Source organism: Onychomys torridus, chromosome 7, assembly GCF_903995425.1.
Source record: "Onychomys torridus chromosome 7, mOncTor1.1, whole genome shotgun sequence".
In the NCBI taxonomy this organism is placed as follows: Eukaryota; Metazoa; Chordata; class Mammalia; order Rodentia; family Cricetidae; genus Onychomys; species Onychomys torridus.
This window is the reverse complement of record NC_050449.1, coordinates 30,033,788-30,052,371: the sequence shown is the minus strand read 5'-3', so window position 1 is coordinate 30,052,371 and position 18,584 is coordinate 30,033,788. Positions and strand designations below refer to the sequence as shown.

The window sequence follows — 18,584 nt, the reverse complement described above, 5'->3', positions numbered from 1 at the left end:
TACAGTAAAAGCACTTGAGCAAATTCTGATTTCCAGAGGCACATCTGCCGGATACACTTAGAAAGAATCCCAGCACTGAAACTCTGCTCATCTGCTGCCAGGTTCTTGCCAAGCGCTCTCCAGGTTTCTCCTGGTCCTGTGCTTTCCCCACAGGAGCACATACTCCTGTACTAGCTTATCTGTGCTCCTTCAGAGCAGACCATGATTATCTTATCAGTTGATCGACATTGTTTAGCAAAGTGGCTGACAGGCAGAAGACAATGAGTTTCTTCTGGTGGCATAAATCGCTGAATAAACACTCCCATGATAATTTTCCATTTTGTAAAAATGATATCATCACAAAGGAAAATGGCTTCTTATCAGATCAATCTTGCTCAGATAACCAGAACAATGCTTTACTATTCAACACACACACACACACACACACACACACACACACACACAATTTAAAGTAAAGTGTTAGAATCATTCAGAATAAGGCCCAATCAAATGGTCACAAGCTTGGCAGCCTGACATCAGCAATCCAGTCATGCCTCTTTTGGAAGGCAATGTCCAATCAAAATAGATGATTTTTTTCTCCATGAGTTACTAACTTAAAAGGGGATAATGTGACAATGGTCCCTGGAAGTACTTATCACTATGGGTTTCCTCTTGCTTTTCTTGTATTTCCTTATTCTTAGGCCAAACATCTTCTCCTCACCAATGGTTGATAACCCTGCTTGATTTGGTTTTAGTGGTTGGGTACAAGAGAGGAAGGCTATTGGTATTGAAACAGTACCAGCATCAACTTTAAAATCACGCCTCTTCCTTGATGTATTTGGGAGACAGTATGCCACTTCAGAGTTGTCTGGGTACAGCAGTTAGAGGCAGGACCATGTCATCCCTGCTCATGATACCTACTGACAGTAACTTAAAGGCTTCACTACCTTCCTTTCCATCAAACCATTTCCTGTTGACGAGACTTGCACCAGCATGAAGACGTTCCTACAGTGATTCCAAAACTGATGCTCCAAGCACTCATCCTCTTTGGTGGTCCAACAAAGCCAAGCTTTCCCAGCACCAAGACAGTTATTTACTCAGAGACCTGCTTAGCTTTGGCTTTGGTGTTTATTTCTATTGGGCAATTTAATTTGATGCTCCACTTACTTTGGCTGGCAGCATGAATGGTTCTAAAGTCACCCCTTCTGAGTGGAGAGTATCTAACGGCTTTCATTCCATGGCACAAACACATGAAAGTGTTAGGAATCAATATTTATTCTGACAATATTTTTTCTACCCATCTTTTAAAAAAAATACAAGGAAATACTTATAAATGACTCACTCTGTATGGTGTTCTGTTGGCGACTCTTCCACAAACACAACGCAATGAAAACCATAAGAATGAGGACCATAACACCAAGCACACAGCCAACGATGAGGTATAACATATCACTGCTCCTGGCAGGGCTGGTTGCAGGCCCCACGTTCCCTCCATTTCCTGAAGAACTGGGAGGGGTACTCAAGTCTTTCATGGGATACTCTGACGCACCAGGAACACGTTTCACTGGATGAAATATTTAAAAAAAAAAATTAAGTCAGAGTGAATACAGAGTTTATGAAATGGACTCTCTGAAGGAGGTCTGGCTAGGAATGCCAGCTGGTCTGTTTACACTCCTTACAGACACGATATGACCACCAATGAGTCACAAAGAGAGATCCAAAATTTGAATTCTGATCTGCCAGAGTTGTAGTCCACAAATTTTTGAGCAATTCTAAGAGCCAAGAAACATACAAATTGGTTTGACCAAAATAGTGGTCTGATGATCTGCTGAACTGTGCTTACAGAAGACTCCCTGGGTTGAAATAAAATACTTCAACTTATGGACAGAAAACAAAAACAAAAACAAAAAACACACAAAAGAAAACTCATTCTGTGTGATACATTTTCCTCTGAATAAGACTTGGAGTTAGTGTTTTATTTTTCTACCATGTAAAAAAGGAACAATAGATGATTAACTGTGAACTACTATAGCAACTACATATAATCCAAAAAAACCTCATGCATCCTTCAAGCATCCCCAACAAGGCCTACTAGAGTCCATGTAAACACGGTCCTCTTACCTACTTCATGAGGATTCTGGGCAGCTGTGGTCACAAACACTATTTAACAAGTGTGACACGAACCCCACTCCCCCCATCTGCAAGTCACGTATTCTAATTGCTCTACATGTCATCGAGAAGTCCCACTCTGTCATAAGCAGAGCACAGTGGCTGACAGCCCACTCTCTGGAGCCAGGATCCCTGGTTTAAACTCAGGGTCACTTTCACCTCCACGAACCTGTTCTGTGTTCAGAAAATGGAGACAAAAAAGAGCTCCATCTTAGGCTGTGACAAAAAGTGCTATGGTCTGAATTTGGCTGTCTCCCAACTCATGTAGAAATTTAACCACCATGATGACAGCATTAAAAAGTGAAATTGGTGATTAGGTAGTGAGGACCTTATCCCCACCAATGGATCAACGTTATTGTTACAAGAGTGGGTTGGTCATAAGAAAATGGGTTTGAATATGGATCCTTTTTGTCGGGTCTCATTCACTTGCTCTTCTACCGCGCTATGACACAGTACTGGAGGCCCTTGCCAAACTGTCAGCACTATGCTCTGACTTCCCAGCCTCCAGTCAATAAACGTCCACTGGCTGTAAACTGCAGCTGCTAATGAGGGGCGCTATTTTGAACACAGCCACGTGACTATAAATCACATGACGAGACTGTCTCAGTCCCTTCCTTCTTTGCTGTGCTGGGGATGGAACACACCACTTGGTCCATGTTAAACAGGTTCCTTCCCTCCGAGCTACAACCCTATGCCAATATTGTTTCATATACTTATAATTTTGTGTGTGTGTGTGCATGTGTGTGTATATATAATTTTGTATATATATATATATAATTTTGTATATGTATGCACATGTGCGTTCCGATGCCCTTAGAAGCTGGAACAGCACTGGGTCCTCTGGAGCTAGAGTTATGCAAATGTAAACCACCCAACATAGGTGCTGGGGACCAACTGCTGTGCTCTCCAGTCCTGTCCAGCAAAATTCTTAATGTCTCGGGTAAAGAGATGACATACTTCATTGGATTATTCTGAGTATCGCAGCACTCTAGAAACAAGCAAGAAGTCCTCCTGAATGTATCACAATGCCTGCTTCAGGGAGGAACTCAGATATATGGGAACCAAATGAAATTCCAGAAAAGGTCCACGTAGACAGATGGTTAATGTGGATTTAATGGGAGAGGTTTTCAGCAGAAAGACACAAGACTGAGAATTTATAAGAGGAAACCTGAGCCTGGCTTTGCAATTCAATCTTGAGTCTTTGTTTCCTTTTTTATTCATTTCCTCAACATCGAATAAAAACAATTACAGCAGACACTCAGGGCTAGCCTAAGTATTCAAAAATTTCCTTCTTCCATGCCTCCAAAGCATTCTTTAAAAAGGTCCTTTTAAAGGACTAGAGATAGAGCAGAACACAATGCCCTGGGTTTGAGCCCAACACCACATAAACCAAATATGATGTTGTACATCTCAACATTCAGGAAGAAGGGCCAGAAGTTCAAGGCTACATAGGGAGTGCAAGGCGAGTCTGGGATACATGAGACCCTGTGTAAAATGATGATGATGATGATGATGATGATGATGATGATGATAACAACAAACTTTTTAATAATTATTATCTTTTAAAAATAGGCATTACCAGATCTCAGCATGCCTACATGACTACATGTAAAGCCAGATCCCTGGATGGCTATAAGCAGCGCTGCACTCAGGGCCCCACTGACACCCAGGAGAAGGCAGAGAGAAAGGAGAAGACACAGAGCTTCGTAAATGAGCTCAGAGCTGGTTCCTACTTCTCACTAAGCAATGGGACAACAGAAATCCCCAGCAGAGACTTTTGTGCTACAGACCATTGAGTAAAGTCCTAGAGAGGTATAAGAACTTCCACTTCTGCTTTATGAACATCCAGATTTACCATTTGTTCTATTCCCATGTGGTGTCTCCTCCTTTTACAGATCCTTTTATAGTCGTTCTCTGTGTGTCAGCAGAGTTGAGAATGAAAACTTAAAATCCATGACTGCTATTTTAAACTTAATATAACACATAGTTAAACATGTAGCTAGTACATGTATTTGTCCTTCAAGAAACTACTTTAAGCAGATTGCTGTGGCTTGAGTGTATCCCCCAGGCTTGGTCCCAATGTGACCACATTAAGAGGTAGTGGGACCTAAAAGAGGAGGAGCCTAGATGGGAGTTCCTGGGGACCTGACTCAGAAGGAACTGCTTGAGTTCTTGTGAGGTCCTAGTTAGTTCTCATGAGGGAGCTTTGACCTGAAGAGCTGTCAGCTAAACAACCCTCCTCTTTCCTTATAAAGTTCTCAGCCTCAGAGGTTGCCTTTCCCTAACTGTAGCACAAGTGTGGCACTTTTCCCTAATCTTCTATAGTTCTAATGATATTTCAATTTTCATAGAAAGTGGCTAGCAAACATTTCTACTCTCTTTATGGAGAATAAGAAAAAAGAAGTGATTTATGGTCACATGGAAAGTACTGGACACCACTGATGCTTATGTAGACACTATTTTAGATAAGTGTTGTAGCCAACACCAGGTATTTCTATGGGACAGTCTAAATGAATGCATCTAAAAACTCATCCAAGGCAGAAATTTCCACACAGAAACATACCAATAATTCCAAGATATGACCTAGTGTTTGGGATTCTAACAATGGCCAGGGAGGAACCCAGACCTCCACACCTCTCCTACCTTTGGTCTCGCAGATCATCACGTTGCTGAACTCACTCTCTCCACCTTCATTAAAGCATTGCATCTTAATGTCGTAGGAGGTTTCCGGCTGCAGGTGACCAATTGTGTGCCACTGCTTTGAACCTAGAAAAGAGATATAAGAGGCATGCTGTAGACACCACCCAGCCTTGATGACACCAACATGCTTAGTCAGTGTTTTCAGGATGAGATTTATCAGCACCCCTCACCATTTCATACAGCCTGTGAGATAAAAATCTCCTCCATGTAAGTATCTTTTACTGCATCACGGATGAACAGCATTTCTACTAAGTGCAATGGAAAACCGGTAAAGAGATAAACTCCATTAAAGGGTAGCTGATGTGTGGGTAGCAATACTGACTTTTATTAAAAATTAGTGGCAAGTCTTTAATAAATATACATGCATAGGGAAATAACATCTTAAATCCTCATAGCCCAGCAAGTCTGGCCATTATGTCCGCCCACTAAAAAGCCAGAGTGCGAAGGAGATCACAAACAGTGCATGCATGACCCTGAGGTGACCAGTTACAGGAAAGGCTTTCACAGAACTCTCGTCCATTGCCATGGACATTATTACCAACAGCCGAGGATCCACAGAATGCAAACTGCTGCGGGAACACTAAGCCGCTGTGCCCAAGGTCGCTGTCTTTTTGAGTCAGTCTCAGAACTGCACAAGTGTCTCCACTATTAGGATTCTGTTATCTGTGGCACGAAGCCAACGTTTCATTTAGAAACACTCCCAAACTGAGCACTCCAGTGTAAATCACCCTCCGTTTTCACTTTCATGGATCTGTGACAAACTTTCATAAACAGGGACACTTTTGCCAGATTTAATTAACTCTTCAAGTACTCTTAATCCCGTTAGAAATTGACTCTTCAAACTGTTTCCAGTGTTTCCTAGAAATCCAAGCATATACCACCAACTGATCTAAGAATTAATTAAAGGGATAGAAAAAAACAAAAAACCCACACCACAGGCATAAGTCAAATCTGCTTAGCTGACAGGACCAGTATCACAGACTCTTTTCTAATTCATCACAGACAAAAGACTTCAGCCCCTTTCCAAGTCACCAACACAAAACCCCTCATTCACACAGATGTGCATTTTACAGGAGAGAAAACTCGCTTGTCTAAGATCAAACGTCTCTGAGAGGTCTAGGAGTGGGTTCCAGAATTCTCTTGGACTTGTAAAGAGACTCCATCCCACCTCTGAAAAATTTTTAAACAAGGAACTGGTTGAAGCTGGAATGGGCCTATTTCTAAAATGCAAAGATTCCCCACAAGACTATTGCTCACTCTAGATTTTTGGGTTTCCCTGGTCCTACACCCATCTAGTACATCTCTGCTGCACCCAGGGCACTCAGAGAACTAGTAATGGGGTTAAGCTTCTGACTAGTTTTTAGGAGAAAACGGTTACAATATAGACCTTCTTAGATTTGTATTTCACTGTTGTGTCCAATCTTTCCAATAGCAAAAGCTATAGGTTGGCAAACAGAAGAATTTTTATCTTTGATAAGTGAGATAGCTATGTGCACTATGGGCTTAGTTTGTACCTAAACCCCTTCAACGAGTGTATGCCCTCTGCTAAGCCTTGGGCTTGGAATTAGAGAGCACCATGAGTTTTATACACTGATTTATCTGGAACTCCTCTTAACAAGACAAAAATACTCTACATAAACACACTGGCAGCCTGAGAACATTCATAGTTTATCTAAATGTGGCAAGGAAAGCAGAAGATCTGATAATATAAGAGATGTAAGTGTTCTTATTGTAGTCTTTATAATTGATTCAATAAAGAGAAACAGAGAAATGGGGGTAGGGAAGACCTAAATTTTGGATCAATATACACACACAAGTAACCACAATCTTTAAAGAAAACTTTAAGTGTATGTTTTAAATGAGCATTTTGTTCCTGGATTTGAGAGAACAGACCAATAGCTTGAATTGCCACAGAAAGAATTTCAAATGAATAAACTTGAAAATAAGGAATAAGCAAATTACACAGCACAGTGGATCCCACTTAAACATCTAACTGCTCAGTGTGCTACGTTTATAAACAAGCTCGCAAGAACCAGGGGAAACCCATCTGCGAGCACTGCCAGACACGGAGAGCTACTAAACTCTCTGAGTGCCCGGCTCACATTCAGATCGCAGAGGTCTGCAACAGTTCAAAGATTCCTCTGAAGAGCTCAGTTTAAAACTGTTAACACACAGGGAATCCTAGAAAGTACAAGCAGGAAGGTGAGGAAGAGGAACAGACCCAGAGGGCTACTTACGCCACTCACACCGGCTTTGTTTAGAGCCATCTTATGCCAAATGTTTAACCAATGTCAAAAGCTTTAAAAATAAAAATCTGATATCCCCATTCTTCTGCACCATCTAAACTAAAACAAAAACCTGGACAGAACAAAATGCAGAAGTCATAATTATCTTTCTGGTTTTTTCTAAGAGCTTTTTGATTGATGGAAAGTATGCAAACTGAAGAGCCACACACACTATGTGCAGTGCAGTGAATGTTCACAAACCAAACACACCCAAGGCATGAACGTCTAGACCACCAGAGGCTTCCCACTCTCTCCTTATGTTCCTTGTGTTCACTTCTCTCCCTCAAGATGGCCACTGATGACTTCTGAGAGCACAGAGTAAGTGTACCACTAAAAATTACAGCAGAGAAGAACAAACCATTCCATCATTCAAAATACAGTCAAGTGCAGCTACCCTACTAAGCATTAAAAACCCAGACTGCAAAGACTGTATTAAGTTACAAAAGTAATTCCACTGAATAAATACTAAAAGAAATCCTACAGGAGCTAGAAAGACGGCTCAACAGTGAGGAGCACTTGCTCATTTTGTAGAGGACCTGGTTTGGTTCCAGTGCCTACACGGCAGCTTACAACTGATCCAGAACTTCAGTCCCAGGGAATCTGACTCCCTCTTCTGACTTCTGAAGGCATCAGTCACACACATGGTATACACACAAACATACAGGGGAAAAAAGAAATATATATATGATAAAAAACAAATAAAAATCTCAAAAAATGCTATAATGTTTGATATGATACAGCATACTTAAACTAATTTTTGTTTTGTTTTGTTTTCAAGACAGGGTTTCTCTGTGAAGTTTTGGAGCCTGTCCTGAATCTTGCTCTGTAGACCAGGCTGGCCTCAAACTCATGGAGATCCGCCTGCCTCTGCCTCCCGAGTGCTGGGATTAAAGGCATACACCACCACCGCCCAGCTAAACTAATTTTTTTAAACCTATGTATTTAATGGCAGAAAGTCATATGTTAAATCCTAGGCCTAGGGCAATTTTCTGACAAGATTTGCTATGTGTATATGTATTTATGTATACAGGGATGTATGTATGAGTACATGACATAAATAACTCAGGGCCTAGCACATGCTAAGCACATGTTCTATCCCTAAACTACTATACATCCAACCAAGATATTCACTGTTTCAAAAGATCAGAATCTTGGACTAAAAGCAGAGCTTGGAAGAAGTTTTCCTCCTAAACCGAGAAACCCATGTACGATATTACCAAGATGAGAGCATCTGGTTTGTACCTGATGCTTCCAGACTCGAGGTACCTTGTGAGGGAACCTAGACATTTATGTTAGACAGTTCTTCCCTATATCATTTCCTTAGGATCACCTGTCTCGATTGAAGGAGCCCCCCTCCTGCACAAAGGCCTGCACACAGCTCTCAAGCTGCTTCCTGTTTCCAGTGAATCTGGACCACCAGACACTCCACTGCTCTTTCTTTGGACTCCATTTACAAGCCCATCAATCCATCCGATACCAAACGCCTCATCACAGAAGGGGCTGGGAACACAGCATAGGGGACAAAGATCCATGTCCAAAGGAAGTTAACATTTAGTAAGAGAAACATACCATTTCAAACACTCATACTCACATATCTAGACTTTGATTAAATGTTATGAAATAAACATGAAGGGTGCATTTGGGTCAGAACTCCAGGGAAGATCTGGTCTGGGGAAGAGGCATGTAAAGTCCCAACAGAGAAGAGTGAGAACACCCATGCAAAGTGTTAGGAACGGGGAATGGGGTGGGGTGGGGTGGCAGGAACAGCTGTGCACCAAGGACCTGAGGCTGGTGTCAACATCTCCAATGAGAAAAGATGCAAGAGGGTGCAGATGGGGCCAAGTGGGTCACAGCAGCCATCAGGCCACAGGCAACGTTCTAGACTGTTCTAAATTTAAATGCAGCAGAGCAGTGTTAGAACCCTTCACACCTGGGCTCTTTCTTATTCCCTCTACGAAACACTCCAGCTTCTCAGCATCTCTAAAGGTTGGTAATACACTTAAGATGTGATTGTCCTAGTGAACAGGTCTACAAACTAAGGAGACTTTTTTTTTTTTTTTTAATGTAGTAAGAAGTTGCAACTGATTTATACATTCAGGTCACTGGTAATTAAAAAAAAAAAGTCAATTTTTTTTTTCAGATGAACTACTAAGAAGTCATCTTCTCCATACTTTTATATCTGACTCTGCAACAAAATCAGAGCACTATAATATATGTGTGTGTATTATATATATATATATATATATATATATATAGATACATATATGTAATACATATATATTACATGCACACATGTGTATATGTGTATGTGTATATGTATGTATGTATAGCGAGAGAGAGGGAATTGGGAAAATTGGGTTTCACTGGAACAAAGTGAACAGCATAAACCAGCTCATTTCTAACTCGTGTTAGCCTGTGACGATGGCCCCTCCCCATCAAAGCACTTTCTCAGGGGCTCCAGCTGACCACGGGACTCACCTTCAACAACATCCCTCTTGTAATCACTGTCATTGTCACTGTCTGTGGGCCGGTAGTAGATATAAAATCCTTGAATGGGAGTGTTATTGTTACTTGATGGAATATACTAGGAGACAGAAGCAAAGACTTGTCAAAGGCAAAGATAAGAGTAATCTCCAAATTTCCTCATCTGTATGGCAATGTTTCTCTAACTTTGTTTTGCAATATGTAGAGTGGCCATTTTCTAACCTGATTCAGAGATATTCAAAGGTATATGATCATTCATCATATTGTAGGACTAAACAAAAATAAAACAGTATACACTTCACTAGCTTCAAAAGTAAATGTACACTTGACTCAAAAAGAATAAATCATAAAGTGTCAATTAAGTTAACAACATTTGGATGAAGGCAGAAGAAACAATAATTCCATTTTAACCCTGTCTCTTAAAATATGTGCTTTAGACAAACCCAGTGCCCTTCTACTTCCCCAAAATTAAAAGTTCAACAATTGGTTGCTCATAGCATCACATCAAGAGCACATTGCACTGACGGGAAATCTCATTGAGAAGATGTCCACTCACGTACCGTCCACTTGAGCATAATTTGAGTGTCACTGACAGCCTCAGTGTATGCAATGTGAGGTCCAGTTATTGGGCGGTTGGAGAAACGATTTGGGAAGCCAGCCACCTGGTAAGGACGGGATGCTGAGCTCCGAAAACTCTCACCATAATGGTTGATGGCAATGACCCTAAATTTGTATGTTGAACCTGGGAGATGGGGCAAAACCAAAATGTTTTAAACTATAAAAACCTGTAATGATGTTATGTAGTGCATCTAAAGAATAAATTAAAATCTTGAAGTGAGTGTCCTAATCACTCAAATACAATCACTGGAAGATTTTCAGTCTAGAAAGTGTCACTTGGTTCCAATACCCATATCTAAAACTGCTGTTTCTTCTCAACTAACTGCATCTGTTCCCCACGACAGAAAGTTAGACACAGACATCTGCTACATCTGTGTATATTAAAAATTCCAGGAGCTAAAGTGGTCATGAGCCCCCCAAAAAGGATAAATTTATTCATACTTTTTTCTCTTTTTTAATAGTCTCAGGGTTTAGGGGTGAATGGGATTAGAGAAACAACTTAAAATCCAGAAATGAAATTGAAATGGGGATGTGGCTCAGTGGTAGAGTGCTTGGCTTTGGCTTTAATCTCTACCACTAAGACAACATCAACAACAACAAAAATAGTTAAGCAAAGTATGATACACTTACAAAGTTGGATATAAAATGAGGGATGTAAAGCTGTAGTTATGACAAGACTCCAGGGCATATAAAGACATAGAGAAAAAAAAAAAAGACTAGAAAGAAATAAACCAAAACATAACCCCTGTCTAAGGATGGGTATAGTTCAGATAACTTATTCTCTTTTTCATATTTTCTTTATTTTCCAATTTTTCCACAATAAGCATTTGTTACCTCAAAAAATAGCAAATAAAAAAAAAAAAAAGTAGTATTACCTGGTTCTAAACTCCGAACTTCCACAGAAAGTTTGGAAGGAGGGATATCTTCAGCGGCCACAAGCCAGTCACTAGTCCTCATCCGTTTATATTCCACCTTGAAGGCAGTGATTGGAGAGCCGCCATTTGCCCGGGGAATCCAGGTGACATAGACAGAGGTCTCTGATGCCGTAGAGATGGTAGGCCGGTCTGGCGCCTCTGGGACTGAAAAGTGGAACATTCATTTCACCATCACCACGGTGCCAGAGGCAGGAATAACCCCCAAACACTATGAGGGGTTAATCCCAAACCCTGTGGTAAAGGTCCCTCATCAATTTTTTTTTGTCATAGCTGTCATATTACAGCCTGTCTCCCCGTCCTCTTTAAAAGCTAATGGGAAATAAAATGTTCAGGAAAGGAAATACAGGAAACTGGAAAGTTGAATGATTACAGATATGATAATTAACTCACAAAGAATGAAAGTTAATGAATATGATCGTTTCTGCTATTCTATTTTAGATGTATGACTAAAGCCGTGTGCAAGCAATTATTTGATTTTGGTTATGATAAATAAACAATTCTCACAAACGATTTCTTATTTGAAATGTTTTCTGAATTATATAAAACAAACCCAACAACCTACTGATTGTTACACTAACTGTTACGATTACCCTCCTTGAATATGCCTCAAGGCTTCAGGAATTGCTGCTTTGAAACACAGCCTGTGGGCGCACACACAGATGAAACAGGGCAAAATCAATGCTAACAAGGGAACAGGGGAAGGAGAGGATGCGAGGGCGATAGGAACAGAGCCACGGCAGGACGATGACGCAAACACAGAAAAGGGGGTGAGAGATCATGTCCGACAGCTTGCAGTGAACACTACCACAAGGCACAGGTGCTGCCCTACGTCACAGGTTAGGACTAGCCCCTGTGGCAGATGGGAAACATCGGGAGTGAGGCTGCCGGCATTTAAATGGGGACCTAACTTCCCTTGCTGAACAAACAGGCTGGTGGTTGTAACTGGCCTCCATGATTCCTACAAGGACGGCCCACAGAACAGTTACACTGAACCCCAGTAAACTGCCACTCTGCTTCCACATCAGCCTCCTGTGAAGTCTGTGGACATCCCAGGAGGCCAGTGGGTCTTTCGGATGCTGACAGTGAGTTGCTAAAGCTGGACACGGAAGGCCGACCTGGGCCACGATATTGGTGACAACACCAAAGCAGCTGTATCTTTCTCTTGGGTCCATGCCTACCAAGCAGCTTGTTTGATCCCAGCATCATTTTAACTCTCATTTCTAAGGCATATGAAGGAAGTCACATTGAACATGGTACTTGTATAGAAAACCAGGGTGTTTTACAGAAGAAATGGCTTATGGGATAAACAGAAGAAGGCATTAGCAGACAACGGTGCGTGATACTTACTGTATTCCTTTCCACTAGAAAGCAATGGAAAGAAACAGAATGAGCAGAAATGTTAATGTGGGTCTTTACTGAAAATCAAGCGACTTTCTCAGGGTGACTGTGCCAGGTTCAAACAGGAAAGAAAGTCACTGAGGAGAACATGTTTACAGAGGAGAGCACACTCAGTCTCTTCCACACAGTAGCTGCACTGGGAAGACGTAGATTCCTAAGTCAGCTCTACCACTGTCTAGCCCACTGAGACCTCAGCTCATCAGTTACCTCATCCTGGAAGCAGACAGGCTCCCCTCCTCAAGAAGCAGTTGTAAACAGCAAACAAATCATTTCATATGTGCATTTCAGTTTGCAGAATCCCAAACTCACAGTCTTCACCTCCAATCTTTTCTCATCCATCCACCTTTCAAATGGTCCCTTGGGCCCACACCCGAGCTTCCTCCCTCTCGTTCAACTTAGATCCCGTAACCCTAGCCCCAGCTCTGCCCTCCTTCCTTTTTCATATTTCTCTAGGTGCGTCTTTTGTATTTCTTCCTCTGTAAAATCCTTTAGGGCTTTATTGAAGGGGTAGCATGAATGCAGACCCCCACTACCACAAATTATACAGTCAAGTTTCTAGAATTTGGGGAAATCATAGGGGCCAATACATCCAAAGTATAATAAAGGGACCTCACCCTGGGGAAACCATCTTCATGATCCTAGAATCTCCCTTTCCAAGTTAAGTACTAGGACTCTTGATAGCTCCCATGAACAGATTACATTTTTAAAATGTCTTATTTGATTTTACTTATTCATTTATTTATTTATTTATTTATTCATTTATTCATTCATTTTTTTTTATTGTGGGTAGAGAGGCATATGACCCAGCACACATGTGGAGGTCAGAGGACAGTTTGCAAACTCCATTTCTCTTCTTTCACCATGTGGGTTCCAGGGGTCAAAGTTGGGCTATCAGTCACTAAGTGTCCCCACTCACAGGCCGAGATTACACTTCTAAGTGTGTCATATAAAACATGCTTCCTTACACTATCATCATCTCCGACAACAGTAAGTCACACTAAATAACTGAATGCAACACATCATCTGTCCATCTGCATAAGGTATCTTTGTGTTGTCTTTCCTGCTCCTTCATCTGGGGGCATCATTCTTGTCTTCTGAGGCTGAGCTCAAGATGCCGAGCAGCCGTGTAACCCGCTATGTGCCCTCCTTTGATTCAGGGTGAGTTGAGTGTCTCTCCTGCGGGTCCATGTCACCAGGAGTATAAGCATGAGCAGAATGGACAAGCTGGCTGTTACCGGCACGTCTGTGTTCACTATCCATCCTACTGCTATGGGCTTAGCTGCCTCTTCTGTTTTTAGCAGTCAGTTCCCTGGCGTGTGTGTGTGTGTGTGTGTGTGTGTGTGTGTGTGTGTGTGTGTGTGTGTGTGTGTTCAGATGTCTGTATCACCCACTGTGCTTTAGATCCTTGGGAGCAAGGATTATTTTATCTCTGCTGTGCTGGCAGTCAGTAACTTCTTCATGTTGGGCTAAGTAACTAGTAAAGTATTCATTTTTACTCTCATAAAGCTGGTAGTCATGTAAGTAGTGTGCATAAGGTAACTGAAAAGTAGCTCTGAAGTGGAAGTCCTGTAAGGTTCAACTTCAGGCCTAAACACATGCACACATGTACACCACACACACACACACACACACACACACACACACACACACACACACACACAAAGTAGCTCTTAGGGGAGAACATAACCTAAATAACAAATGTCCCATTCTGTCCTATTTCCCCAGTGAAACAGGACATCGACATTTATAAACAAACAAGATGAAGATTCTTTACCTCCACTATGCCTAGAGGAATCTGTAAGCACAACTCCAAAATTGCTGTTGGAAGCCTCTGAAATAACAGGACGCTTAGGGATGCCCACAGGTGGAAAGGATGCCTGGGTATTTTTTGACGATGCCATTTTTTCTGTAAAGCATTTTTTAAAAAGCAATAAGCTTATACATGTGAAATAAAAACAAAACAAAAATGACTAAAAAACATGACTAGCTCTAAAGATTTATGTGTCTGTGTCTAAAACACAATACCCCTCCCCACTTATACTTAGCTGATGTCAAGAACCAGGACAAAGTTGCTTGGTCTTTCTCTACTATCATTAAAAGAAAGCTAACTGTGTCGTCTTCTTCACGATACTACTTGAACTGACACGTGGAAAACACAACAGTGATGGTTGGTTTTGATGTAAGCTTGCCACAAGTTAGAACCACCTGAGAGGGAGCCTTGAGTGAAGAACTGTCCTGCCTGCCTTCACTGCTGGGGAAGACCACCCCAGGCCTCTGGCAGCAGACCAGACTTGCTCACTTGGCTTCCCTTTCACTGCTGAGTGGATTCATCCAGCTGCTGCTGCTGCTCATCCCAGAGTTTCCAGTCTCCACTGCTGACTGAGGGCAAACAGCTCTCCAGGAATCTTCCAGGTTTGCAGCACCACACTGGGAGTGCTGAGGCACCAAGCCTCCTAGACAGAGTAAGTAGCAGGCTGTTGGCTCTCCAGCAAGAGACAGCCACTGTGGGACTGCTCCATCTGCTGAGGCCCTGGGCCTCAGAGACCAAGCAACTCCCAAGGTTCTTAGCCTCCCAGCTGTGAGACACTGTTGGCACACTTAATGGGAGCTAGTTTAAAAGTTATGTCTATGTATGTCTATGTCTATGTACATCTCGGCCTATGTCTGTCTACGTGTATATGTATATGCATGTTTATGTCTATGTATGTGTATGTCTATGTCTGTCCATGTGTACACATATGTGTATATATATATGTGTGTGTGTGTCCACATGCATTTATATGTGTATATGTATGTGTTTGTCTATATGTGTATGTGTATATCTATGTCTATATACTTGTATTGGTTCTGTTCCTCTAGAGAACCTTGACTACCACAACATGAGCAGGAAAGCCAATGAGGACTTGAACGAAGGTTCTGATTTTCCTTTTTGTTGCATGTATTCATTCCAAAATAATGTCCATAATTAAGGAGCTTCTGTTAAGTTGTTTTCCCACAGAAAAAAATGCCACACTAACTTTTAATGTTTCAACAAGCAAAAGTGAAATTGGGTTTTGCTTTTTTTTTTTTTTTTTTAGTTTTTAAACAGGAACAGCTATTCAGCAGTTATAGGTCAGACTATAAATAACTAGGACCAAGTGGTGAAAACTAACTGTACGATCAATTAAAGTGGGAAGTACTCATTTCAGCCCAACAGTGAGTCAATCAAAGTGTTTTCCCAATCCTCTGAGGCCATTTCTCTTACAGCACTGTGTTGTGGAATGTCTGTTTAACTATGTAAAGAAGTGTTGCATCTGTTTAATTTTGTAAAGATGTGTTGCTGTTTTACCTTGCCTGCCTAAAGCACCTGATTGGTCTAATAAAAAACTGAATGGCCAATAGCAAGGGAGGAGGTATGGATGGAGCTTCTGGGAAGGGAGAGTAAGTAGGAGGAGGAATTTAGGCTTAGGAAGAGAGAAAAGGAGACACCAGGGAGATGCCAGGGGCCAGCCAGACACAGAGGAAGCAGGAAAGTAGGACATACAGATTGAAAGAAGGTAAAAAGTCCCAGGGCAAAACACAGATGAATCAACAGGATAATTTAAGTGAAAAGAGCTAGTGGCACAAGCCTAAGCGAAGGTTGAGCATTCATAATTAATAATGTCTCCATGTCTTTATTTGGGAGCTGGTTGGAGGCCCAAAGAAAATCCCAACTACAGTACTGGGGTAGAACCTGCTTCTTCAGGGTTCCCCCTCCACCTCTGAAGTATGTCCCTGTATTTAGACCACTCCAGCATAGCGTCTTCCACCTAGACTCCCCTCACGAGCCATTCATCAGGAAGATCCCTCTGGAATTCTGTCATGATACTGCTCACATTGTCTCTTTTCTCTATCCTACCCTCCTGCATTACACTTGACTCCATAACTCCAGCCCACACATTTAGCTCCTCCTACCTCACTGGGCATCACCAGCAAAGACTTGTCAAGTCCCACAGAGTGCTGTGTGACTCAGCCACACTGTCACACACCCAGACATCTTCCCTCCTTGTTCCATCACTGAAGCCTTTTGGTGTTCTAGTGTGCACACTGAGCACTTTCTTTCTGCTGATATGTAAGGCTTTTACTTCCCCTTCTTTAAACATCTCACTGCTAATCCTGACCATATCCCTAGCCACCTACTTACAGTAACTCTATCTCAGAGTCCATTCCTGAAGTTACTTCTTTGTTAACACCACCCACTAAGGTGATTAGAACTTGGGTGTATGCTCCTCCCATCTAGAACATGAACTCCATAAGAACTAGCTTTGTCTATTTTTCTAGACTGCCAATGCATGGAGAGCACTTCTTAAGTCCAAGAATCAAGTTGGATTTTGTCTGGAATTGTTATCTGAGTGTGCACTTTACCTTCCTCATCAGAGTGCAAGCTCCACTGGGCTGGATCTCAACCTGACTACTTCTGACACACCTGCTTTGCCCATCTTAATGCTGCTGATCATGAACTTGCAAAAATACGTATGGATTATTACAATGGAATAAATAATACAACCCCCACTTAAGTGTAGTCCCCAAAAGGTGCTACAGTATGCATGTGTATGGATTTCTATCTTAGGATTTCTACTGTCCAGTGGGATTCGTACTGGTAAACTGAAGTTAAGTAACCAGTGTACTCTGACGGAAGATGGCACTCACCTTTGCTGGTCCGGAAGGTAAGCATGGCAGGCTGCCCTTCACCAGCTGCACTTCTAGCCACCATCAACACCTCATACAGACTCGATGGCTCCAGCTCGGTCAGATGCAGCTCATTTTCACTTCCTGGGACACGAACCGTGTGCCAGCTGCCCACTGCACCAGTACCATCATCCAGCTGCTCAAGAGAAACCCAGAATAATGAGAGATGGAGGACAGAAAACCTTTCCTCCCAGTTACAAAAATCTAGCATTCATTTAATTCTAGGAGTTTGCAGAAGTGATGTACTATTTTAAGCAAGAGATACATTTGTCTTATGAAATGTATTACTCATATTAAATAAGAGGAGCTTTTAAGTTTTGCTTTGATACAAATCTGAAGAGGAAAAATATCACCGGAAAAATCAACAGACAGAGGCCCAAGTGTGATGAAAATAAATAACCAAACCACCAAGACTCTAGTATCACTAAGATGCCAGCCTACAATGTGACAGTCACAGACAATGCCAGAGGGCCTTGCTCCAACAGGTGCTCTTTATCTGATGAGTATTCTACCCCTTAGCAAAGGAGAGAACTAAGGTTTTCCGAGTAGTTGACAGCGTTGATGCCCAGTGGATTAAAACAGCAGTGTCATAGAAAACAGCAAGTGCTGGAGCTGGAGGCGGAGCTCAGCAGTAACCTCTAGCCTAGCTTGAAGCCTTGAGTCCCCCAGCACAGGGCGGGAGGGAGGGAATGAGAGAGGGGAAATGTTATGGTTACTTTGGATTCACGCTTCTATTTGGGAGAAAAAAGACTTCATTCATACAGTTTCCTAAGATCTGTCAGTCTAGCATGACTGATGGACATACTTCTGATAAACCTATTCTAGAACACTCACCTTTCTACCCTCCCACAAATGTGAAACACAATAAGCAAGTGTTTTACACACACACACACACACACACACACACACACACACACACACAAACACACACACCACAGGGCTAAGGAATGAGAAAAGAAAAATGGATGGGAAGGCTTTACCTTTCTGTACTTCACAAAATAGGCATTGATGGGCAGTCCGCCATCTCTCCCTGCCCTCCACACCAGGTTGTATGTGTCTGGCATGTGGGTCTGTGGGGGGCTCAGTATGTTAGGAGCATCAGGGACGGAGGCGTCTTTCTCCTCTGGCAATTCCACTCCACTGGAATGCACCTTCATCGGAAATAAGTTCGGCAAGCTAGACTCTGGGCCATCTCTTGGGTCTCGTTCATCATTCTGAGTAGCTTCAGAAGGTGTGACCAACTCTGCTTTTGTATTTGTCTCGAAAGGAACTGCGTAGAGGGGGAGAAGAATAAGAGAAGATGGGTTGA

General features: G+C 42.0%; 1 protein-coding gene and 1 non-coding gene across 5 annotated transcripts in view; both read right to left on the bottom strand.

Moving 5' to 3' along the window:
- The window catches only part of Cdon (cell adhesion associated, oncogene regulated), a 90,940-nt gene that overhangs the window by 22,330 nt on the left and 50,026 nt on the right, over positions 1-18,584 (bottom strand). For 3 of the 4 annotated variants that reach the window (XM_036193385.1, XM_036193389.1, XM_036193386.1), the window contains 8 exons: positions 18,256-18,545; positions 17,237-17,411; positions 14,343-14,474; positions 11,111-11,314; positions 10,178-10,359; positions 9,612-9,717; positions 4,792-4,914; positions 1,322-1,543 (listed from right to left, as the gene is read on the bottom strand). In XM_036193385.1, the coding sequence (XP_036049278.1) occupies positions 1,322-1,543; positions 4,792-4,914; positions 9,612-9,717; positions 10,178-10,359; positions 11,111-11,314; positions 14,343-14,474; positions 17,237-17,411; positions 18,256-18,545 (1,434 nt within the window). The remainder of the gene's footprint in view (positions 1-1,321; positions 1,544-4,791; positions 4,915-9,611; positions 9,718-10,177; positions 10,360-11,110; positions 11,315-14,342; positions 14,475-17,236; positions 17,412-18,255; positions 18,546-18,584) is intronic. The other variant, XM_036193387.1, reaches the window with a different exon arrangement.
- On the bottom strand, positions 13,070-13,234 carry LOC118588164. Its single transcript, XR_004945558.1, has one exon. It is a non-coding gene; the product is annotated as a U1 spliceosomal RNA (small nuclear RNA).